The sequence below is a fragment of the Miscanthus floridulus genome, chromosome 16 (assembly GCF_019320115.1).
Source record: "Miscanthus floridulus cultivar M001 chromosome 16, ASM1932011v1, whole genome shotgun sequence".
In the NCBI taxonomy this organism is placed as follows: domain Eukaryota; kingdom Viridiplantae; phylum Streptophyta; class Magnoliopsida; order Poales; family Poaceae; genus Miscanthus; species Miscanthus floridulus.
The window spans coordinates 9,540,330-9,566,543 of NC_089595.1; the positions used below are offsets into that span (position 1 = coordinate 9,540,330).

General features: G+C 46.1%; 1 protein-coding gene across 11 annotated transcripts; it reads left to right on the forward strand.

The window, feature by feature from the left end:
* Nucleotides 1–3,199: 3,199 nt before the first annotated feature.
* LOC136512708 (methionine S-methyltransferase-like) lies at nucleotides 3,200–26,214 on the forward strand. Of its 11 annotated transcripts, XR_010773187.1 has the most exons (20): nucleotides 3,200–3,683; nucleotides 11,137–11,330; nucleotides 11,614–11,820; nucleotides 11,907–12,002; nucleotides 12,510–12,698; nucleotides 12,843–13,031; nucleotides 13,110–13,346; nucleotides 13,440–13,574; nucleotides 13,660–13,980; nucleotides 14,091–14,270; nucleotides 14,493–15,458; nucleotides 23,504–23,662; nucleotides 23,997–24,044; nucleotides 24,169–24,228; nucleotides 24,373–24,465; nucleotides 24,562–24,705; nucleotides 25,118–25,225; nucleotides 25,446–25,539; nucleotides 25,679–25,730; nucleotides 25,812–26,214. XR_010773187.1 is itself a non-coding variant. In XM_066506685.1 (19 exons), exons 1-19 carry the CDS (start codon nucleotides 3,347–3,349, stop codon nucleotides 25,841–25,843), a joined length of 3,747 nt encoding a protein of 1,248 aa, XP_066362782.1. In that variant the 5' UTR covers nucleotides 3,200–3,346; the 3' UTR covers nucleotides 25,844–26,212. The 11 variants fall into 11 exon arrangements, 9 of the variants coding, with proteins under 9 accessions (XP_066362782.1, XP_066362784.1, XP_066362786.1 ...); XR_010773188.1 differs by lacking the exon at nucleotides 25,118–25,225; XM_066506685.1 differs by lacking the exon at nucleotides 25,446–25,539 and having other exon boundaries at nucleotides 25,812–26,212.

A 26,214-nucleotide genomic window follows, 5' to 3' on the forward strand; every position in this document is an offset into this window, starting at 1 on the left:
TTGGCATGTTCTGGCGATATCAAGCCTAGGACGCTAAATGATCTTGTTGGTGGCCCAATTACAAAATGGCCCGGCTGCCTAAACAAAATAAGGCCCATTTTCAGCTTTCTTTGTCCACGAAAAATGGTGCCTGCGTTGGGCAATCTATAACTCTTATAAAGCAAAACCCCACTACCTATTTCTCTTGACATGCAAGGTGTCCACCTCAGCAGTCCACTATCGCGTCCACCTCAGCAGTCCACTATCATTTGCAATTAAAGTTCACTACCACAAGAATTATGATATACACGTCAGCGAGACACATCTTCCACTATGGATACAATCTCCACGATTATACTAATAAATCTATACATATATTATATCATGTTCCTGCATTAACAACACCATACATATACATCTCCTAATTTTTATTAGTTAACATTCTAAACTATTTATCGTACCCGCGGCAACGCGCGGGGAATCCTCCTAGTTTGATTGATGATGGATACCATTACACGGCAATCATGATCCAGAGATACTGAAACCTAGAACAACAAGAAGGAATCACATATAGTGCTTTCCGACCTTAAAATCTTGTATCAATGAAGAGAAAGATACAAAACTCAGAGTACACTCTTTCAAACCCGTATATTGTGAAACGAGTGCAGCTTAGATGATTGGCTTTCTTGTGTGGTGGAACCAGTCCACCTAAGTTTAAGTCATGGGTGCTCACACTTTCCTAAATTTGTTTCAGAATTTGGCGACGTTAGTTGTTCTTTTAGCGGTAGATGTCGTGCTTGTTGACAGCAAGGTGTGTCAATGATCTCAGAAGCGCGTGGTCAACATATTATTATTAGGTGTGGATTTTTTGTAATGTAGCCCCTATGTATACGTATCATATCAATTTAGGACTGAATCCACTAACTTATCCCTTGACATGTACCTTGGCCATCTACAACCCAACGCCTCAATGCAAAATCCAGTGCTACCACCATCTTCTTTGCAGGCGCTGTCACTGCATGCTCTCTACCTGAACCCTAGGCTAAATCTTTGTAAGCCCATGCACCCCCAAGTACCTACTATGATGTCGGCCATGAGTTCTTGTTCCTTGCACCCACTTGTGTCACCTCCATCTTGGATCCACCGAGGTTCTCAAGTATGGGATGATAAGTAGGCTACCCCTTGTCCCTTGTATAAATGCTGCGGCGACAATGTCATTAAGCTCACATGCGGTACATAGTTCCTCTCAAGTTCGAGGACATATTTTGTTCAAGTGCAACCTCCTTGAGAGAAATGTAAGTCTTCTTCAATTAATGTCACATTTTTTTTTGCAGAGTGTGCATGCCGCACACAGATGAACCGTAGCAACTTGGGCTGGCCGGTCTTTGCTGGCATTAAAAAATGATTAATTTCAATGATTACTTCAATTTAGGTGGCACTAACTAGCCCTTTCTACTTGTTTGCTGACAAAAGTATCAAAAGTGGCTTTTGCAAAGTGGGTACAATGTATATTTAGTTAGAAGGATGGACCTTGCTGTTTCTGAGATTCCAGCTCGAGGAATCGACCAACAAATCAGCCAAGAAGGCTCATTGCTGCTTCACGTTGGTCGCTGCCTCCTTTATCGCGCATCCGACAACCGATGATCACCGCTAACAATCTTTGTGCCCGTTGACCCCTCCTCTTTCCCACAGGCAACACACTCGAGGGGATATGGGAATGGTTGTGTGAGGGGAGGGTACAAGGACCTTTCTCCAATTTGTTTCCCAAATACACCTTGACCACGTGCCCCTAATAAGGCGGCATCCTTCCAGGGTGGCAGTTCCCTCTTCCCTTTATGCGGCAGAGTCCTCGGTGACAATGATATGGCCGGATGGCAGCTATGGTACCGGTATAGATCCTCGATCAGATGTGCAAAAAAAAAAGTTGATGGACCTAGGTGGAAGGTGAAAAAAGTTTAAGAATGCACACCACAATTTACTCAAAAATAAATTTGCCGGAGTGTATCAGATGGCTCAACAAAACTTGCATGCATTGTACCCCTGGTACTGATGATGAAAATAGGTATACGGTAGTAGCAGGTAGTAGGTACAGTGCGAATTAAGCAGGAAGTTGCGACAAGTGTTCCAGTAAAATGTTGTGCTGCTTATATTATTATTTGCGGCCTTGCGGGGGTAGAAAATTAAGACATGCGCGTAGTATAATAGGCCTGTGAACGAAGAGAGAAACAATAAACATCACATGCACAAATGATATGTTGGCTGCGCCCTATATTTGAACGACGTGGACGCGCACAAAAGATAATAAAGGGCGACCTTGACCCGGCCCGGCCCGGCCCAGCCACTAGTTTGCGCGCGCGACAGGAAATGATACAGCAACAAATAACAAGAAGCACAGTCAGTGGGTCCCTGTATAAAAACCCAACTTGCAACACGTATTATTGATGAACATACGGAGAGGAGTAATTATCAGTGTGCTCGACGACCGCGGAAACGTTCTTTATTTGGGCCTCCGTTAACCATTGGCTCGGCGTTTCTGTAGTCAATTCCGTGGGCATTTTTTCTTTCTCCCAGTTTTTCTTGTAAGCATAAAATAAATACAATATTATAGGTTTTTGAACTCTTAACTTTGTCCTAATAAATAAATATTTCCATCACTAAATTGTATTGTTGATGTAGTTTCGATCAGAAATAAAAATTATTTTCATCAAAATCTAGCTAGATCAGCCGATTTTAACTCATAATGTAACCATGAATTGAAATGTTGACGGTTTATTATCCAATCTATCTATAATCTAAATAAATGTATCTTCAAGTTGTACGAATAAACTCGACAAGGCCGGACACACCAACACAATGACAACTAACTCCTTCAAAAATTAGTACCTATTTCTACCCGTCCACGATGAAAATGAAGAAGCTCAACATTTAACTCTACCAATACTACATGGATAGTATGGATGTTATTTTCATCATAAATAAATTATAGCTTCTTAATTTTATAGAAATGGTAAAACATAAACAAATATATGTGTAATGTCCCGTCTTAATTTGTTTTCTATTAATATTTGATAGCTTTTTTATTCCGTTGTAGCGCAAACGTTATTATTATTATGAATATACATGACGAGAGCTAGCACAAAGGTCGTCGTCGACCATGTCTGCCCCGTCTATAAAAGTCACCAGCCATATGATACATTGGCAGTACACTGCAGCACCGGCGGGGAAGCAAATAAGGCAAGGCTGCTAGGTACGACGACGACCTTTAGATATAACTACCTCGCCGGCCGGCCTCGTCCATCCTAAACCGACGGGCGGCGCTAGCTATATATCCACACCACACGGTGATCTCTATCGAGACGATCGATCGATGGGCAGCGTGGGCGTGGAGGCGGATGACAGTAGTAGCGTCGTCAAGGAGTTCCTGCAGCGGTGCGAGCCCTCCGGCGACGCCGCCTACGGCGAGCTCAGATCGCTGCTGGCGCGCCTCCACGACCCCGCCACCAGGCGCGACGCCCGCGTCTTCCTCGCCGCGCTCCGCCAGCAGCAGCAGCAGCAGCAGAGCTCGTCGTCGGCCGGCGGCGGCGGCGACCGAACACATGAGAACTTCTTCCGGCGCTTCGGCTTCCGCATCCAGGAGGTGCTCCTCCAGGATCCCACCACCACCGACATCACCGCCTCCACCTTCCTCTCCACCAACGCCGCAGGTACATATAGAAACCTATATTTTAGTATGTAATATAAACCCGCTCTTGTTTCCTTAATTTTCTTGTTTTGGAAATTGGAAATATATATACTGTATATAAGATAAGATGACACAAACTAATTAAGGAAGCCGTCAATATCAGTACGAACTAAACAATTCATATAATCGTCGTGCAATGGCCGTAGTACGTAGCCGATCGACACTGATACATTAGTATCATAATAATATCGATCAGTTGCTTTCATTCACTAATGAAAACATAAACTTATATTACTACTAACACACACTAGAATAATGCATGCATGCAAGTATATACAGTGGTTGAGAGATGGTGACGACCCACGGTCCATCGTTAAATAATAACCCCTCCGTTCATAAAAGAATTGGCTTTTCGGCAAGGCAAACAATTTAAACTTTAACTAAAATTATAAAAAAATACTAACATTTCTAAAACAAAATTAGTATCATTCATAGAATATACTTTCATAATAAATTTACTTGGATACATAAATATTAATACTATTTGATATAAATTTGGTTAAACTTCAGGTACTTTGACCGGTACGATCTCATAATTGTATTTTTTTATAAATGGAGGGAGGGAGTATTGTATATATATTGGGATCAATTATTGGCCACATGCATTGCCACGCAACTTTCCACCGTAGTACCGCCATACAAAATTCAAGCGTGTCTCTTCACTTGGCACATCACATTCTCACTCTATATTTTTCTTCTTTGACTGCACGCGGGGGCGGTGCTTTGCTTGCTTGCTTGTGTACCAACCTGATTTTTCTGTATATATAATCGGCTCTGCCTCCTCCGCGCTTTATACAAAAAAAAAAATCGGTGCTTAAATGAAACACACTACTTATTGAAAGAGAAAATTATAGCTAATTATTAAGTGGGATCTATCCAAAATCCAATTATCTATGGTTGCTTGTCTCTTCAATTTTGCATTGGTCCTTCCCGCTCCGATCCACCTGTCAACGTACCGTCACCGTCACCGTCACCAGCCACAAAGAAAAGAAACACACAAAGTTAAGCAAGCATACGAGATGAACCATATATATTTGACAAGGCCGAAGCCCACACTTGAATAAAAAGATAATTCCATCAAGATCAAGACTTCCAAAGCTACAGATTGTTGAATGGACACCACACACCATCACGTACCATTTATACCTCACAAGTCACGACCCCTTCCATGGTCCCTACTATTATTCCCGGGTGATAGAGATATTATTCGAATATCCTACTATGATCACTCAGTCTTGAAAAGGACAAAAAGGACACATGTGTCCCTACTGTTTTTATTCTTCACGTGTATTGATTGGACAAAAGCAAACGACAGATTGCACCTATAAACCTATACTTTATCGCATTGTATTTCTGATGAGACGACCATATGGTTGCTGCAGTGCTAGAATTACAATCATTCTACCTAAGTAGGGAAAAAAAAATAAACATGCATGCTGCCCTTATAACTGACAAAGGCAATAATAAGCTTTAGCACGCGCTAGCGAAAAGTAAGAGTGCATTCTATTCTATTAATTGATGGCCGGCCGGGTTGTTTTTTTATTTATTTATTATTGGTTTTTGCATCGATTGTCACGAGAACTTAAAAAAGAGGATGGGAGGAATATTTTGCGCGTGTGTTTAGTTCGGTGAAAGTTGGAAATTTGGCTACGGTAGTATTTTCGTTTTTATTTGGTAAATAGTGTTTAATCATGGACTAATTAGGCTCAAAACGTTTGTCTCGTAATTTTTAACCAAACTGTGCAATTAGTTTTTTTTCGTCTACATTTAATGCTCCATGCACGTATCGCAAGATTCGATGTGATGCTTACTGTAGCACTTTTTGAAAATTTAGGGTGAAAACTAAACACGCGCTTTATTGGTTTCAACGACAACACGTAGATCCGTATCGGACCTCGATGTGTGAAAAGGACATCGGAAAGCTGCCTTGCGCCCTTGCCTTAATTTCCTACTCACCAAACGCACGCACGTACTAGTACGCCAATGAGATGAGCCTGTCTCTCCGTTTTTCTTTCGAAAAATGTGGAACACATGATTTCAATTTTTGTGGCACCGAGATGTAGACAGGAGTATTTTTTTTTGTAAAATATAAAAGGTATACATTTACAGGCAATGTTGGAAGCTTTTTTATAAAAAATACCACGCCTCTTCAAAAATTAAATTACATTCAAGTTTTTTTCTAAAAGAAAATAAAGGCGCCTCAATCTTTAAGAGGGTACAAAAGGAGACACATTCCACGCTCACACCACACATGCATGAGCCCATACACGTGTAAAGAAATAGACCGGGAGACTCTAGCCTCTCGTGCATGGAAAATACGCAAGAGTGTGTATACCCTATCATTCTTTGGAAAAAAAAATTTAGAAAACACTTTGTGACATCAGGTTCAAATACTAGTGGGTAGCATCTCAGTGGACAGGTCCTACCACGACCTTTTACCAATTCTATAGCATCTGATGTACAATTGTAGGACTTGTTTCTTGAGGTCAAAGAGGGTAGGAAGGGAGATGCAACCAATTTTACGATTTACTCCCTCCGTCCTATAATACAGTGCATTCTAAAAATTTAAAAGAATTTAAGAGAACACTCAAATGACGCGTGTGACCATGGATTATACCCAATTAAAGAGTTTCTTCACAAATTATGGTTTCCTTTTAAACAGACTATGCCAAATCTAGGCTTACTCGTCACATAGAATACATTACATTTCTGTATAAATTTTTGAAGTCACATGCACTATATTTCTGAAAAGGAGGAAGTATTTCTTAAATTATATTCAACCTAGTGCTAACAAAAAATATATGTACTAGGATGCTATTTGAACGTCTTCGAGCCCCCAACCATCGTTCTTCATTAATGAAAGCATCATTGACAAATATTTTCATAGTAGTTCGTCTTTCATATATGAACCCAAGAATTTCACCTCTGATTATGAAATATGAATGTCTCCCCGGCTATCACTATTAATCATTACTCCAATCCTGAAGGCTGACACAACATGACAAGAATCCTATGACGTTATCCCATGCTAATGTATCCAGAGCGATGACTTACTTTGAACACTCTAATTTCTTGAAAGTAAGGGGGTGTTTGGATGCAGGGACTAAAGTTTAGTTGGTGTCACATCGGATGTTACATGAGGTGTCACATGGGGTGTTCGGATACTAATAAAAAAATAAATTATAGATTCTGTCGGTAAACCGCGAGACGAATTTATTAAGACTAATTAACCCGTCATTAGCACATATTTACTATAGCACCACATTGTCAAATCATGGACTAATTAGGCTTAAAAATTTCTTCTCGTAAATTAGTCTCAATCTGTGTATTTAGTTTCGTAAATAGTCTATATTTAATACTCCATGCATGTGTCTAAACATTTGATGTGATAGGGACTAAAATTTAGTTGGCTGAACCAAACACCCCCTAACAACATCAGAGACACAGCCCTGACAATTAAGGCTAGGAGTGCATCGTCGATAAAAGGGTCGAGTAAGTTGGTTCTTGCCATGAGGCAGACCAGCGGACCCGACCCAAGGTCCAAGTATGAGCTTTTTAACCGCGACAACTTAAATATACACTACTGGAGCTAGAATTACTGTGGCTGTCTGCACCAGACTTGCCCCCCAATGGATGATGTTAAGGGATTTAGATTGTACCCACTCCAAATACCAGACAATAACCCACCCAATATTATTATTTATTGTCACTACCTCCTCGTGTCAGAATTGGGTAATTTGTGCGTGTCTTCCTTGGATGTGGTAGCTGTTTCTCAGACTCTCTCTCCAAAATCAAACCCTAATTCTCGGTCACCTGTCACCACCACGGTAAGCCCCTATCCTACCATCAAAAGTTGTTAGGGAAGAAATTTGAATGATGCATTTAAACCGGCACAAGGGCAGTGCGACCCGTCAAGTTATCATGAATTATCGGATTAGCGAGCAGAGCCCGCATCAGCCTTTTATCTAATAAATGCAAAGTCAGGGTTTGTTGCACGACTCTAGAATTATTACGGTTATCCGAGTAGCATGTACCATCAAACAAATTATAAATAATTTAATGAGTTATTCATAGTTTCACAGTTTGAATTAATTTATACTCACATGCATCTTAATTTTGAGACAAGCATATGAGACTACCGACAGAATTGAAGGCTCTAACACTCATTTTCTATACATATATGCCTACCCATTATCGTAGCTATAAAGTAGCTATAATTTTGGATAAAAACTGCTCCCTTCTAACAAAAAAAAGTTGTTTTAAGATTGTCTTAAGTCAAATATTTTAAATTTTAACTACAAATAAATTCTTTTAGGTTGAGTTTGAAAATAAGAAAGTGATGAAAGTAGATTCATCTCAAAATATAGTTTTATAAAAGTATATATTGACTATATTTTATAGAAAAAAATTCGGTCAAAGTTGTTTTTGAGACCATGTCGATATCCAAAACGACTTTCTTTTGGGACATAGAGGAAGTATATGGTATAAAAAAATCATGTGGTGGGGGACTATTATTTATTACCATCACAAAAAAAAGCATAAAACTCTAGATAAATATAAGGCCGATCTGAATTGAGAGTTTCATCTCCCAGTTTCCCAGACTCAATATGTTGAAAAAACACTAGGTTTTATTCCCATAAAACTCATTTTATCTTATAAAACTTTTATCATCTCTCTATTTATTCCATGTGACGTCAACTTATTTAATAACATGAAACTCGTGAAATTCTTATCGAGACTGACATAAGACGATCATAAAAAAAATTCTAAGATCCGGTTAACCTACGGTAAAGGTGAAGCAGTTAAAATCATTTTACTTGTTTACCCCCTGCCGACCCCGGTGCCCTCGTCGACGGCGGCGTCGTCTCGTCGGCCCGGCCCACCACCGCCTGTAAAGGCCCCTCCCCCGCCATTTTCTTTCCACCTCACTCTCCGTCTCCTTCTTCCCACCTCGCACTCTCCTTGAAGCATCCAACCATCTCCCCCACCCGCGATCTCCAGACCAATCCGATGGCGGCGCCGGCGGGCGGGGACAAGGACGTCGACGCCTTCCTCGCGGACTGCACGCCCTCGGGCGACGCCGCGTACGGCGCCGCCAAGGCCGTGCTCGAGCGCCTCCACGCCCCCGCCACCCGCCCCGCCGCTCGCCGCCTCCTGGGCGCCGTCCGCCGACGCTTCGCCGCCTCCCGCGCCGCGGGGGAGGAGTGCTTCCGCACCTTCCACTTCCGCATCCACGACGTCGTCCTCGACCCACACGTACAAGGTCCTGCTCGCCTCTCCATCTCTCATCCGTCGCCGCGGCGCGGCGCGCCACAGCCACAGATTTGTTGTCTTTTTCGTCAGTTTTGGTTGTATTTGGACTGCACTGTGCGATCTGCTTTTCATCAAACCAAATCTTGCGGCAACGTGATTTCCCATGCACATTTTTTACGGCCTGTCACCAGTAATCCGTGGTAAAATCTGCTCATAATTTTCATTTTCAATGTAAAAAAAAAAAAGAATCTTGTGATACCTCCACTACCCGCTACTAGTCGCAGTACCAGACCCATGGGTTTTCATCGGAAAACAATTATCTTTATATAAGAAAAAGAGCGATTATGCCTACAGTACCCACAGGATCTTCTGGAACCATGTGGCCGACGCATAATGATGCTATATATATATATATAACCAACCATGTGGCCGATGCATAATGCTATTGTTTGCTACAGGGATTTATGTGTACACTTCTGGAAAGCTCTGCTTTCGATGCTCGTTATCCAGGGAACAATATGCTTTGGTTGTTGAATAATTTAGATTATCTGTTTGTCTACTGCACATAAAAGGCAACTGTTTCCTTCATTTGTCTTCCAGTAATTTTTTTGGGAGGTAAATTATTTACTTTTAAATGACATCAGCCTTGCTTCAGAATTTCCCACTATATAAATATGCGCCCCTCGTGCAAGGCATATTCTGAGGATGACTCACTCTAAACACATTGAATTAGAAATGTTTTATCTATTGTATCTCACACTTCTCTGTGCCCAGTTGAGTACCTCTTGGCATTCCTGCTGTACAAGCTCACATTTTACGGGCACCATACATTTTACTTGGTTTTCTTACATTGGATTCAGAAGGTAGTTGTTACATTGTACTCCCTCCGTTCCAAATTATAAGTCGCTTTGATTTTTTTTTGTACATCCATTTTGCTATGTATCTAGACATCCGTTATATCTAAATACATAGCAAAATGGATGTACCGAAAAAGTCAAAGCGACTTATAATTTGGAACGGAGGAAGTAATGACTATAATTTAATAGATCGTAACACAATCTATAGTCCATTACCTGATGGGAGGTCTATTGTTGTCATTTGGGTGTATAAACTGTTGTCTCTTGTTGGCTTTGGCCCAGTGGCAAAAGCTTGGCCCAGTCTTTTTTTGGGGTAAATTATTTACTTTTAAATGACATCAGCCTTGCTTCAGAATTTTCCACTATATAAATATGCGCCCCTCGTGCAAGGCATATTCTGAGGATGACTCACTCTAAACACATTGAATTAGAAATGTTTTATCTATTGTATCTCACACTTCTCTGTGCCCAGTTGAGTACCTCTTGGCATTCCTGCTGTACAAGCTCACATTTTACGGGCACCATACATTTTACTTGGTTTTCTTACATTGGATTCAGAAGGTAGTTGTTACATTGTACTCCCTCCGTTCCAAATTATAAGTCGCTTTGATTTTTTTTTTGTACATCCATTTTGCTATGTATCTAGACATACGTTATATCTAAATACATAGCAAAATGGATGTACCGAAAAAGTTAAAGCGACTTATAATTTGGAACGGAGGAAGTAATGACTATAATTTAATAGATCGTAACACAATCTATAGTCCATTACCTGATGGGAGGTCTATTGTTGTCATTTGGGTGTATAAACTGTTGTCTCTTGTTGGCTTTGGCCCAGTGGCAAAAGCTTGGCCCAGTCTTTTTTTGGGGTAAATTATTTACTTTAAATGACACCAGCCTTGTCTTCAGAATTTTCCACTATATAAATATGTGCCCCTCGTGCAAGTCATGTTGTCAGGATGATTCACTCTGACTACATTGAATTAGAAATGTCAGTTGAGTATCCCTTGGGATTCCCACTGACAAAGCTTGCATTTTATGGGCAGCATGTCTTTTACTTGGTTTTCTTATGTTGCATTGAGAAGGGAGTTGTTGCATTGGAATGACTATAATTTAATAGGTCGTAAGTTCATAACACAATCTATAGTCCATTACCTGATGGGAGGTCTATTGTTGTCATTTGGGTGTATAAAACTGTTGTCTCTTGTTGGCTTTGGCCCAGTGACAAAAGCTTCCAGTATATAAGCGCACTAATTCTACCAAGGCATCTGGTTTTATCATAACAAATTTACAAACTGTTTCTAGGTTTCCAACAAAGGAAGAAGCTGACAATGATGGAGATACCAAGCATCTTCATTCCTGAAGATTGGTCCTTCACTTTCTACGAGGGCCTCAACCGTCATCCAGACTCCATTTTCAGGGATAAGACAGTAGCTGAGCTGGGATGTGGCAACGGTTGGATATCCATTGCTCTTGCAGAAAAGTGGTGCCCTTCAAAGGTTGACCTTTCTTTTCCTGTGCACATTTTTTTGTACCCTTAATTCCTCATTGGTAGCATAAGCTGATCTGGGAGCACTTTTACACTTGGGCATTTGTTCACGTTACAAGATGGATTAAGAGCTGCTGACTTGCCTAGTGCATCTGAGGAAACAACATCCACTGACTCAAAAGTTTTATTTGCATTCAGCTTGACATGACCCTGTCATTTTAATCATTTGTCTGGGCTATTTTTTTTTGTTGGAATCCAGACTAACTATTTTTTTTAACAAAAATTCTTTGAAGGTCTATGGTCTTGATATAAACCCAAGAGCTGTGAAGATTGCATGGATAAACCTGTACTTGAACGCATTAGATGACGATGGTCTCCCAATATATGATGGGGAGGGGAAAACGTTGCTCGATAGAGTTGAATTCTATGAATCGGATCTCCTTTCTTACTGTAGAGACAACAAGATAGAGCTTGATCGCATTGTTGGATGCATACCACAGGTACAGTTAAGAGTCAGTTGTTCCCATGTTTGGTGAGATGAAATGAAAGAAGGAAAATATTTACTTCCACTATATCTTTATTTCAGATTCTCAACCCAAATCCAGAGGCGATGTCAAAGATTGTAACAGAGAATTCAAGTGAGGAGTTCTTGTACTCCTTGAGTAACTACTGTGCTCTTCAGGTTAGTTGGAGGATGTCTTTCATATATTTGTCTCTCGATCAAAACAAACGCAGTCAGATGCATGAAACCTAACACATGCTATTTAATTATAATGATTTGTCTTCAAGTTATATGTTGATCTGGAGTTTTGGATCAGAGTAAATCTATTTATGCACTATTTACTTTGTAGCTACATTTTTGGCTGTGTGCATTTAAACAATAGACGTCTAAACACCATGTTAAGTGTATGTCATGTTGTTTCTCGAAATGGTGTATGTGAAATTTATTGATAAAGTAGTAGCAACTGCAGCAATGCTATTTATTTGTGTTGCGGTTCTAAGATTCATGCAAATTGAATATCTTGTAACGATTTTGGATGTATTGAGTCCTCTATCAGAGTTGAAGTTAATAGTGATTTCTAAAAATGTTAGGACAAAATGCTGCACGTAGGTTTCCTCAAGTCAATATTTACTTAAACTATTATTCTAATTTCCTTGTTTGCTGACATTGATATCTTTCTGCATCCAGGGTTTCGTCGAGGACCAGTTTGGCCTTGGGTTGATTGCACGGGCGGTGGAAGAAGGGATATCTGTCATAAAGCCTTCAGGTATTATGGTATTCAACATGGGAGGTCGACCAGGACAGGGTGTCTGTGAACGTCTATTTCAACGGCGTGGTTTTCGCATCACTAAGCTCTGGCAAACCAAAATTATGCAGGTAAGTAAGGCTGTGGCACACTAGAACATTTTCCGTGTCTGTAGTATGTTCTGGTTTCGGTCTTCTATAGGGCCTATAGTTTCATCTATTTTCTAATGCTTTATTTTGTTTAGCATCGTTACTAATAAATTGGTTTGCTTGCAGGCTGCTGACACAGATATTTCAGCTTTGGTTGAAATTGAGAAAAATAGCAGGCATCGCTTTGAGTTCTTCATGGATCTTGTTGGGGATCAGCCTATCTGTGCTCGCACAGCCTGGGCATACTTGAAATCTGGTGGCCGCATTTCACATGCTTTGTCTGTGTATAGCTGTCAACTTCGCCAGCCCAACCAGGTTACTTTGTGTTCCCTAATGATTTCTAAGAGTAATAATGTGGCAGTTGGAATAGTACTCTGATTATTGAACTTTCAGGTGAAGAAAATATTTGAGTTTCTTAAAGATGGATTCCATGAAGTAAGCAGTTCCCTTGATTTATCCTTTGACGACGATTCTGTAGCTGACGAAAAAATCCCCTTCCTAGCATACCTTGCTAGTTTTCTGAAAGAGAATAAGTCAAATCCCTGTGAGCCACCAGCTGGATGTCTAAACTTTAGGAAACTTGTTGCTGGATTTATGAAGAACTACCATCACATTCCTCTAACTCCTGATGTAAGATTTGTCTAAATTTGGCTTAATCTACCAGTTCTATGTTTCTTGTCTATGATATGATTCACATGATACTCATTTTTCTCCTGTCACTAGAATGTCGTTGTGTTCCCTTCTCGCGCTGTGGCAATAGAGAATGCTCTTCAATTGTTCTCACCGGCGCTTGCAATTGTTGATGAACATTTGACCAGACACTTGCCCAAGCAATGGTTAACATCCTTAGCAATTGAGGTACCTTGCTTACTCTGTTATATCTGTGTGAATGGTCATGGGTCTGGATGTTCTGCCATACACACATTTTTTTATGAAATTTCAGGGAAGTGCAGATTGTAATCATGCCGACGGTACAGTCACTGTAATTGAGGCACCACGCCAATCAGATTTACTGATTGAGTTGATCAGGAAGCTGAAGCCTCAGGTGGTTGTTACTGGCATGGCTCAATTTGAGGCTATCACCAGTGCTGCTTTTGAGAACTTACTAAACGTAACAAAAGATGTTGGCTCCCGGTTGTTCCTGGATATTTCTGAGCATTTGGAGTTGTCTAGTCTGCCAAGCTCTAATGGCGTATTGAAATATCTTGCTGGAAAGACATTACCATCGCATGCAGCTATACTGTGTGGTTTAGTAAAAAATCAGGTGCCTACAACTTTAACACATCAATTGATTTCCATTGGTGCACTGGACTGGCATGCTGTTATCTGTTCCATTTGTAATCGCTTTATCTGATTTGTGGATTAAACTTGTAGGTGTATTCTGATCTGGAAGTTGCTTTTGCCATTTCCGAAGATGCAGCTGTATATAAAGCGTTATCACAAACTATTGAGCTATTGGAAGGCCACACTTCTCTGATCAGCCAGCACTATTACGGCTGCCTTTTCCATGAGCTTCTGGCATTTCAAATTGCTGACCGGCATCCACAGCAAGAGGTAAAGGGTTAACCTCATCCATAATCCATGCTTACCATTAACTTTCATGTTCAACAGTTTCCCTTTGTAATGATTAATGAACCTTCCCTTAGCATAAGTCAGGTAGTCCTTATCTTCACCTAGTTTGATAGTAGCTACCCAAAATGAACAGCTAAATGTGTAGTAGGACGACTTATTTTGTTTTCCAGACCTTAATAATGGTATCCTTGCTCTTTTTTTCAGAGACAACCTGCAGAAGTGATACCTCAGCAGATGATAGGATTTTCTGATCCAGCTATGTCTACCCTAAAGGCTGCTGAATTTTTCGTTCCTGATTCAGCTGAATCCAACATTATTCACATGGATTTAGATCGCAGCTTTCTGTCAGTACCTTCTGCAGTGAATGCCTCTGTTTTTGAAAGTTTTGTCAGGCAGAACATCACTGATTCTGAAACTGATGTCCATTCCAGCATCCAACAGCTGGTGAAAGATAGCTATGGTTTATCAGCAGATGGTTGTTCAGAAATTATCTATGGCAACACCTCCCTAGCACTCTTCAACAAGCTTGTTCTTTGTTGCATGCAAGAACAGGGCACCTTGCTTTTCCCCTTGGGCACCAATGGCCATTACGTCTCTGCAGCAAAGTTTGTGAACGCAAGCACCTTGACTATACCGACGAATTTTGGTACAGGATTCAGGATTGAACCAAAGGTTCTAGCTGACACTCTTAAGAATGTATCTCGGCCATGGGTGTATATTTCTGGCCCCACGATCAACCCTACTGGTTTTCTGTACAGTGACAATGATATTCAAGAGCTGCTCTCTGTATGCGCTGAATATGGAGCTAGGGTAGTGATAGATACCTCCTTCTCTGGCCTGGAGTACCAAACTGATGGCTGGAGTAAGTGGAATCTGGAAAAATGCCTTTCCTCTTTGAAACCTTCAAAGCCATCATTCTCTGTGGTCCTGCTTGGAGAGCTGTCCTTTGAGCTGACTGCAGCAGGGCATGACTTTGGGTTTGTGATATTGAGCGACTCATCATTGGCTGAGACGTTTCATAGTTTCCCCAGCTTGAGTCGGCCGCACATCACATTGAAGTACACTTTCAAAAAGCTACTGGGCCTTAAGAACCAGAAGGATGAGCATTTCTCCAATCTAATGGTGGAGCAGAAGGAGGAACTGAAGAATCGCGCCAACCACTTGATAAAGGTTAGCCCATCATACACTCTGAAACTCTTGTCTGATTCCATCTATCCTTTTCACACTAGTGCCCTGTTGAAGTAAGATCAACAGAATGTAGCTGATTATACCCATTTCACTACATTTAAATATCTGACTGTGACTTGATAAACACATCTAGCTATGAACTGAATGTTATATTGTGTTAGTCGCTGAATTCTCACTCTTGGTAGTAGGAGAATTCTTACTCTCATCGAGAGAGGATGACACTAGGAGTTGGGGCAATTTTCTTGTCTATTTCTCACACAAGCTCACACAAATGCCATGCCAACCAGAGGGGTTGGGGTTACATATTTATAGGCTGCTAGCCAGCCAAGCATATGCCAAGATGCTAGTCTAAGATGCTAGTCTAAGATGCTAATATGCTGTCCTAGCTAAGATGCTGTCCTCTAGTCTAAGATGCTGTCCTCTAAGATGTTGTCCTCTAGTCTAAGATGCTGTCCTAAAAACAGAAAAACAGCCACAAGGACCATGACCATGTGAGCATCATAGCCCCACAAAGACCAGCCACACATGAGACTTATCCATCATTCTCCCCCTAAGTCTTGTGCGTCGTCTTGTGGGAGAGTTGAACCAATCCGGTCCTGGAGCAGAGCTCAAGGAACTTGATCCTCCCAAGGGGCTTGGTGAGCAGGTCCGCAAGCTGGTCCTTGGTGTTGATGTAGCTCGCCTTGATGCTCCCTTCCTCCAAACAGCCTCGGATGAAGTGGTACCTCACCCGGATGTGCTTGCTGCGTTCGTGGAACACGGGGTTCTTTGCCAGGGCCAGAGCGGACTTGCTGTCCACCCTGAGCTCCACCGCTCTGGTGTCTCTGCCGAGGAGATCACCAAGCAGTCGAGCGAGCCAGAGCGCCTGAGTCGAAGCGGTGGAGGCCGCTATGTACTCGGCCTCGCAGCTGGACAGGGCCACCACCTGCTGCTTGACCGACTGCCAGCTAACGAGGCACTTGCCGAGGAAGAAGAGGATCCCGCTCGTGCTCTTGCTGGTGTCGATGTCGCCGGCGTGGTCGCTGTCGCTGTACCCGACGAAGTGTGCCGCCCCAGGGCACCTCGGGTAGTAGAGGCCGTGGTCGAGAGTCCCCGCAACGTAGCGGATGATCCTCTTCACAGCTTGCTGGTGCTCCGTCGTCGGTCGCTGCATGAACCGACTAACGTAGCCGACGGAGAATGCCAAGTCCGGCCGTGTGTGGGCGAGGTAGCGAAGGCTCCCCACAAGACGCCGGTACTGCGTAGCGTCCACCTCCTCCGTCGTGCTGTCGCGGCTCAGCTTCAGCCTCTCCTCCATCGGAGTGAGAGCTGGGTTGCAGTCGGTGAGCCCAGCTAGCTCAACGACGCGCTTGGCGTAGGCGGTCTGTCGAAGCGTGATCCCAGAGTCATCCTGGTGTACCTCGATTCCCAGGTAGAAGGAGAGAGGCCCCAGGTCACTCATCTGGAAGGTGGCCTTCATCTCTTCCTTGAATGCCGCCACCTCCGCATCCTTGGTGCCGGTGATCACCAAGTCGTCGACGTAGACACCCACCAGCAGGGCATTACCTCCATTGCCCCGTCGGTAGATGGCCGCCTCGTGCGGGCTTTGCTCGAAGCCCATCCCCTTTAGCGTGGAATCCAGCTTGGCATTCCACGCCCTCGGTGCCTGCCGCAAGCCATAGAGGGCCTTGCGCAGGCGGAGCACCTTGCCCTCCTTGCCGGGGATCGCAAATCCCGGCGGCTGGTGCACGTAGACCTCCTCCTTCAAGTCGCCGTTAAGGAACGCCGACTTGACGTCCATGTGATGAACACGCCAGCCCTCCTGGGCAGCTAGCGCAAGGAGGAGTCGCACGGACTCCATCCGTGCCACGGGAGCAAAGGCGTCGTCGAAGTCGACCCCCTCCTGCTGCACGAAACCTCGTGCCACCAAGCGAGCCTTGTGCTTGACGATGGCACCGGCTTCATCCCTCTTCAGCTTGTACACCCACTTAAGGGTGATCGCGCGATGACCACGAGGAAGGTCAGCAAGCTCCCAGGTGCGGTTCTTCTCAACCGCATCCATCTCCAACTGCATCGCGGCGCGCCATGCCGCGTGTCTCTCGGCCTCTGCGAACGACCGAGGCTCGCCGTCGTCACACGCAAGGTGCAACTGCGCCTCCAGGTCCTCCAGGTCGTGAGGCACCAGTCCCGGCACCGGCTGGTCGCCGAGAAGGTTCTCCACCGTACGGTACCGCAACGGCTCACCGTCGTGGTACGCGTCGACGCGCTCCTCGTCGTGAGAGAGCGGAGTAGCGAGCTCAACCGGGCCGTGCTCGACACGAGCTGGTGGTGGAGTAGACGTGCCCGGAGTGGTGCCTGTCGGTGCTGGAGTGCGTGGCGTTGCCGGCTGTGGTGGAGCCGGCGAAGAGCTCATCGCAGCCGAGGTCCTAGCTGGAGAGCGTGGTGCTGTCGGAGTAGCAGGTGCCGGGGTCGGTGGAGGCTCGGAGACTGGGGTAGACGCGCTTGCCGAAGAAGAACTGCCTACTCCCCCAGTTCCCTCGAAGTGGACGTACTCGACAGTGAAGTCGTCGTACGTCGGAGCTGAGCCGTCGTCCACTGCCTTGTCCCACGCCCATCCTCGCCCTTCGTCGAACACAACGTCGCGCGCCGTGCGCACACGCTGTGTCTTCGGGTCGAGGATGCGGTAGGCCTTCGAGCCCTCCGCGTAGCCGATGAACACTCCCGGAGTGCTCCTGTCGTCGAGCTTGCTGATGTGGCCAAGCTCCTTGGCGAATGCGAGGCAGCCGAAGACCCGCAAGTGGGAGACCGCCGGCTTGCGCCCATGCCAAGCCTCGTACGGCGTCCTGCCGTCGAGCGCCTTGGTAGGCGAGCGGTTGAGGATGTAGACGGCCGTCACCACCGCCTCTCCCCAGAAGATAGCCGGCATCCCCCTCTGCTTGAGGAGGGCCCGAGCCATCCCCACAACCGTCTGGTTGCGCCGCTCGACGACGCCGTTCTGCTGCGGGCTGTACGGCGCGGAGTAGTGGCGCTGAATGCCCTCGTCAGCGCAGTACGACGCGAATTCAGCCGCCGTGAATTCGCCGCCGTTGTCGGTGCGCAGCACGCGCAGCTTGCGGCCGCACTCCGCCTCCGCAGCAGCCTGCGCGCGTCTGATGGCGTCCGCAGCCTCTCCCTTGCTGCCGAGGACCATCACCCACATGTAGCGGGAGAGGTCGTCGACGAGCAGCAGGAAGTAGCGTCGTCCTCCCGGTGTGGCCGGTGTCACCGGGCCACACAAGTCCCCGTGCACGAGCTCGAGCCTCTCCTTGGCTCGAAAGCTCGCCCGCTGGGGAAAGGGGAGTCGCCTCTGCTTCGTCAACACGCAGACGTCGCAGAGCTGCTCCACATGGTCGAGGCACGGCAGGCCTCGCACCATCTCCGTGGCACTGAGCCGCTTCAGGGCCTCAAAGTGAAGGTGCCCGAAACGCTCGTGCCACTGCCACGCCTCGTCGTCCCGACGAGCAGCGAGACAGAGGGGTTGTGCCACCTGCACGTTAAGGACGTAGAGTCGATTTGCGCTTCTGGATACCTTGGCAAGAAGGCGACGGCGACGATCCCAAATCCTCATGACTCCGTCCTCAACCACCACGCGCGAACCGTTCTCATCCAGCTGTCCCAAGCTGATGATGGAGTTCCTCAACGCGGGGATGTAGTAGACTCCGGTGAGCAGCCTGTGCTCACCAGACACGGCGGTGAAGATGATGGAGCCGACGCCCTTGATCTCCACGCCGGAGGCATCCCCAAACTTGACGGAGCCTCGGACGCTAGAGTCAAGCTCGGTGAAGAACTCCCGTCGACCGGTCATGTGATGGGTGGCGCCGGTGTCGAGGCACCACCCGTCAGTCTTGTCGTTGCCGGAGCTGTCGCCGAGGAGGGCGTGTGCTTTTGGCTCGTCAAGGTGGAGGAGAGCCGCTGCGGCCGGTGCCGCTGGAGGTAGCTCGATGCTGGCATGTGCCATGAACAGAGCCGGCTCCTCCTCCTCCGCCTGTGCGACGTGGGCCTGGCCGCGTCGTGGCTGTCGACAGTCCTTGGCCCAATGGCCAAGCTGGCCGCAGTTGCGGCAGGTGTCGTCTCGTGCCGGCTTGTGCCTGCCGGCGGACGCCGCCCTGGGCGCCTCCGCGGGCATCACCCTCGGCACGTCCTCGCGCCCCGGCCTGGGCGTCTCTGCGCGCCTTGCGCGGCTTGCCACGCTTGCGGCCGCCTGTCGCGGAAGAAGGCTCCCCCTTCCTCCGGTCACCTTGGCTGGCAAGCCACTGCTCCCGAGTGAGAAGGAGCTTCCCGCCAGTGGTGATGGGCCCCGAGAGGGACTGTGGCTCATCGCTGTCGACGACCTTGAGGCGACCTATCGCCTCCTCGATCGACATCGTGGAGAGATCCAGCAGAGACTCGATCGAGCGAGCCATCTGCTTGTACTTCTCGGGGACGCAGCGGAAGAGCTTTTCGACAGCTCTCTCCTCACCGTAGGTGTCGTCGCCGAACTGCACCATCTTCTGCAACAGAGTATTGAGACGGAGAGCAAAGTCATCAACGTCCTCACCTGGCTTGAAGGCCAGGTTCTCCCACTCCTTGCGAAGTGCCTGCAGTGTGGACTTGCGGGCGCGGTCGCTGCCGATGCGTGCCGCAGCGATGGCGTCCCAAGCCTCCTTGGCAGTCCGCTTGCTGGTAAGCGAGAACTGCATCTCAGGCGGGACTGCAGCGATGAGAGCATCCAGCGCCCGTCGATCTAGGTCGTAGTCGACGTCGCCGTACCGGACTGCCTCCCACATGTGCCGCACCTGGAGCTTTACCCTCATCACCGCAGCCCACTCGACGTAGTTGGTCTTGGTGAGGGTAGGCCACCCACCGCCGGGACCGACGTCCCTGACAACAGCCTGGAGCCCGTGGTGACCACGGTACCGATCCGGGGAGAGAGAGCCATGCTGCCTGTGAAGGCCGCGCTCTCCATCGACCCGTCGGTACCGATCCGGGGAGAGAGAGCCACGCTGCCTGTGAAGGCCGCGCTCTCCATCGACCCGTCCGCCACCGTTGCCGTGCGCGCCTCCTCCAGGAGCGCCGCCGCCGTGCGCGCCTCCTCCAGGAGCGCCACCGGCGCGTCCGCGCCTGTCTGGGCTGCCGCCGCGCTCGTGGGCGTGCGCGGCCGCCCCAGGAGCGCCACCGCCGTGCGCGCCTCCTCCAGGAGCGCCGCCAGCGCGTCCGCGCCTGTCTGGGCTGCCGCCACGCTCGTGTACGTGCGCGGCTGTCCACTGCGCCGCCCGCGCTCGCGCTGCCTCCCTCTCTAGCAGCTCGAGGTCCGCGTCGGCGGTGTCGTCAGCGGAAATGGAGCTGCCGATGCTGCCGCGCAGAGCCTCGACCTCCGCCGCCGCCGCACGCGCTGCATTCGCCGCCGCCGCTGCTTCCGCCTCCGCTCTGGCTGCTGCCAGCTCCGCCGCTGCTAGCCTCGACGCCCTTGCCGCCGCTGCAGCGGTCTCTGCCGCCGCTCGCTCGCGTTCCTCTGCCGCGGCAAGTTCGGCCTCCTGCCGACGCCGCGTGCTCGAGGCGACCGAGCGCTGAGACTGCCCTGCGGACATGACGCGCTACCGGGGGGCTGCTGCGTGGGGAGAGGGCTGCTTCAGACGAGCTGGGAGAGGAGTGAACAGGAGCGGCCGGAGGAGCTGCTGCTGCCAACAGCTGGGGCTGTTGTGGGGCTGGGAGAGAAGATGAGCAAGAGATGCTCAGGCTACAGGATAATACGGCTCTGATACCAGTTGTTAGTCGCTGAATTCTCACTCTTGGTAGTAGGAGAATTCTTACTCTCATCGAGAGAGGATGACACTAGGAGTTGGGGCAATTTTCTTGTCTATTTCTCACACAAGCTCACACAAATGCCATGCCAACCAGAGGGGTTGGGGTTACATATTTATAGGCTGCTAGCCAGCCAAGCATATGCCAAGATGCTAGTCTAAGATGCTAGTCTAAGATGCTAATATGCTGTCCTAGCTAAGATGCTGTCCTCTAGTCTAAGATGCTGTCCTCTAAGATGTTGTCCTCTAGTCTAAGATGCTGTCCTAAAAACAGAAAAACAGCCACAAGGACCATGACCATGTGAGCATCATAGCCCCACAAAGACCAGCCACACATGAGACTTATCCATCATATTGGTCACTCAACCTCATTTTGTCATTGTACAATGAACAGACTCTGGAGAGCTGTGGCTGGGATGTTGCCATTGGTTGCGGTGGCATCTCAATGCTGGCGAGGCCCACTGCCTACATCGGGAAGCCCTTCAAAGCTGATGGTTTCGAGGGCAAGCTGGATGCGAGCAACATCAGGGAAGCCATCCTCAAGGCCACTGGGCTCTGCATAAACAGCAGCTCCTGGACGGGGATCCCTGACTACTGCCGTTTCAGCTTTGCTCTGGAGAGCGGCGAATTCGAGCGTGCAATGGGATGCATAGCTCGGTTCAAGGAGTTGGTTCTGGGAGGGAGTGGCCAGGCTCAGATGAATGGTGTGTGATGGAGCAGGCTGACACGCTTCTGGGAGGCAATCCATCTTTGTTTGGAAACCTTACACGCACCTTAGTGCTTTGTAGTAGTGGTGATGGAGATATCAAACGTGTAAAGGATAACAGCAGCAGCAACAAATGCCTGCTGTGAATTGAATGTACTAGGATGGATAGGGCGCTTTGCTGTGCCCGTGCCCATTCTGTCTTCGAATTGCTGTGCTGTGCACGGAGAATAAACAAGCAGTTGTTCGGACAGCCATGCAGCTGCAGAAAATCACTGTTGCTACAGTTTTGTGGCATGCATGTGCAGCACTGCTGCGAAAACTAGCAGCCGAACAAATTCTTGAAAACTAGCTTTTACTGTTTCCATTTCTAGTTTTCTACTAACACATATACTACCCCACCCCATCTCTCTTCCTCTTGTGTCGTGTCCCAAGCACCCATAATAAACAAATTCTGGAAAGTTATTTCACGCCTTTGATCAAATTTTTTCATTAAAATACACGAATTCGGTAATATAAATTTAGGCCGTTGGATTCCCCTGAGACAAGTAGTTATGACTGATGTTGTATCATGTAAACGACACAAATAGAGTATAGCTGTATAGGTCAAAATCATTAATTTCAAACGGAGGGAGAAGAAGCTGGTGAGAATTGGTTTCCAATCATCTATAGTATATTAATTATTCTTTTGAAAGCTAGCATTAATCAATTATTTTTTTTACAAAGTACAAATCTAGAGGGAGAATTGATTAAGCAAAGCAAGAGAAAATAGCAAAAAGAAAAAAACATCTACTAGTACATCAAAGAAAACTGGTGGGCCTAAAATAGCGGCCCAGAGCCCAGTAAAGAAGACATCCCCTCCCATCCTCGTGCAACCCCGCCCCGCCTCCGTCGCCGCCGACCAGCGCGGGTGCGCCACCGCAACTGCCGCTCCGGTGCCCGCAGCCCGCTTGCTTCGCACTTCGTCTCAGGCAGTGCTGTGCAGTATCCAGCAGGGTGTTTGTGCTTTATTTCGTATTGTGATTTTTTAGTTCTTCATCACTGTTCCATGTTTTGTTAACGCCCAGTACCAATGCTCAAGAATTCTAGGTCAGCCATTGCTTGCTGGTACGCCCCAGTCCCACCTCATCCTGTCCTCCTGTGATTCCATGGTGATTTGGAGTTGCTCTTCTTGTCTCCGTGGATTCATTCCCAGAGCGGCATGGAGGAGGCACTACCCACTCTTGTCTCCCAGGCCTACTGCATCGCCGCCTATCCACCACTTCTTCTCCTCCTCCGCTCGACGGTCCACCAAGAAATCTGCCGCAAAGGCGCCAATGGACTCTTCCAGAGAGCCCTTCTATGTCATCCGCAAAGGGGATGTCATTGGCATCTACAAGACCCTCAGTGATTGCCAAGCCCAAGTCAGCAATTCGGTGAGGACGATAGACAGACACATCATGACTTTTCCTTCCCTTACCACGTGCAGCGATTGCTATTGCTTCATTTTTGCTTATGATATGAAATGTATCGTGCTTCGGACCTAGGTATGTGACCCTCCAGTCACTGTCTACAAAGGCTGTTCTCTGCGTAAAGAAACTGAGGAATATCTTGCTGCGCGTGGGTTAAGGAACGCTGTCTATTCCATTGATGCAGCAGATGCAAGGGACGAATTGTTTGGCGATCTGGTTCCCTGCCCTTTCCAGGTAAACAATGCAGTGCTCTATGTCTCCATCACTTGGCAATGTTTTACACTACAGATTAATCCGACTTCTAGACATGGTATCCATTCATATAGTAATAATATATAAACCAACACATTATTATCACGAAAATAATTGTGTCTATACATTATATATTATTATCTATGCAACTGCCTCTGATTCTCAGGGCCTTACTTTGTCTCAGACAACTTGAGTGTTAAGCTGATCTTTGAAAGTTATATCTTCAGGTGGTTGTGTTGCACTGTTGCTACTTGATTTTGCTTTCTTTTTCCATGAATTTATTGTACAGTACTGATTTATGCAAGTTTCATTTCAGCAACCTGATGAAACCAAACAATCTACTTTGAAAATGTCACAGGAGATGGTAAGATATATATTTTTTTTCTTCATGATAAGTGTGAATGTATGGTCTCTTCAAAACTGCTCCCTATAGTACTTATGAATTTGTTATTATCTTGTTTACTTACACTGACTATCATTTTCTGAAGGAAACCAGACTGTCACAGCATTCCAAAGCTGCTGATCTGGAAACATTACCTGATAGTGAAGTGAGTATATGAATGAAGGCTTCTTGCCTGATTTGTTCTGTACTTATGTAGTTATGGGTTGATGTCTGCATGTATATTTGTGATGTACCTTCACTGTCTTGGGGATCTTGAGCTCTTCCCACCAGTGCACTCTATCTTTTACAGCTCTCTTGTATTCTTGAATTTGATGGAGCTTGTAAAGGAAATCCTGGGAAATCAGGTGCTGGAGTCATAATTCGGCGGTTAGATGGATCTGTGGTATGTACACCAGTCTTAGCTCAGCTGTTTTTTTTTTCCTTCTTTTCTTCAATTATCATTCCTAGCTATTTATTGTGTTCCCCCCTTCTACTGAAGATTGCTCTACTACGTGAGGGTTTGGGTGTTATGACCAACAACGCTGCTGAATATCGTGCATTGATCCTGGGGCTAAATTATGCTTCCAAGAAGGGATTCAAGTATATTCGTTGTCAAGGTGATTCTAAGCTTGTCTGTAACCAGGTGAGTTGCTATTTCTCGGCTTTTGTAACGAGTGCTGCAGTTCATTCTAAGTCTTCAAATTCCACTAAAACACTAAGTGTGTGGAGGGCTGGCAATTTTAAATGGTTTTCCTCATGGACTTTGATCTGAAAGTCATATTCTGCAGTTTTTCTTCACCAAAGGAATCTTTTTATTCCAATCACTTAAAATACATGGCCCAAAGTATACGTCACAATGATAGAATCAGGTCTCATTTGTATTAACGGGCCTTCATTTCTACAGCATATGAAGTCTGGTAAGCCTAGATGCTAGAGCACTTGGAATAGCTTGTCTTAGCTGCGAGCAGCTCTAGCAACATTCAACTATTTGCAAGCAGCTCTAGCAACATTCAACTATTTCATAACAAGAGTAACAGTTATGATTTCTGGAGCAGGTTCGAGGTGACTGGCGTGCTAGGAGTTATAATATGGCTGTCTTGTGCGATGTAGCCAAGGAACTAAAGGAAACATTTCTTACATTTCAAATCAACCATGTTTTGAGGGTAGGTCTCACATTTCCATTGTCATTTGGCCTCGTTCACATTTACTGCTAGATTTGTGGTACAACACGTGTTAGCTAGACATTAGCATAGCATTAGTTCAGAATGGATGGAGTGGCAAATGATGTTCAAGGTTTGTTGCTTCCAGTTATCCCAATGTCAGGTGCTAGTTAACATATTTATACCAGAATTTCATCAATCTTTATGACTTGAAAACATCTAGGTTGACAGCTCTACAGATTTGAAAGAGTTTCCTAGTTTGATTTAGCAGTCAAGACAAGGTGGTGATTTTCAGCAGCCCTCTGAATACCTCTCGAGTAGGAACTCTAAATTTGATCTGTTAGCATGGCAGGCACACACATATATAAACTCTACTAGATTTCAATCGCACTTGGAGTTTTCTCCATGGCAACTAATCCTTGAAAACATTGTTACTAAAATTTGTTTGTTACACAGGAATTCAACTCGGATGCTGACGTTCAAGCTAACTTTGGAACCCAACTTGCTGGTATGAGGCTGCTGTGATTACCTGACCTTTGAATTGCTAGCTACAAAACAGATACCTGATTTGATCTCTTCCTTTGTACAGTTGATGAAGTTCAAGAGCTGTCCGTTTGTTGAGTTGTCATTGGCAGAGAAAACAAGACTTGGGACTTGAGAGCATAGACTATTAATACTAATTGACCCAGGTGATTATATCACAGGGTGCAGTTGATATTAGATATTCACATCTGTGTAGTGACACATTCGGCAGAACATATGTGTAGTGCCAATCCACTGTATTTTGGAAAGGGCAGAAGTTAAAGTGTTGCTGGTGAAATTTTCTTCTCTTGTGCCCTGCCCTGCCTTGCCCTCTGTTTTTTTACATATCGTATTAGGGTTGTCCTAAGTCCAAGATTTCTCTAACTTTAGCCACATTTTAAAAATATTTGACTCGGGATAAAACTAATACGATATATAAAACAACGGTGAGAGTATGCCTATGACCACTG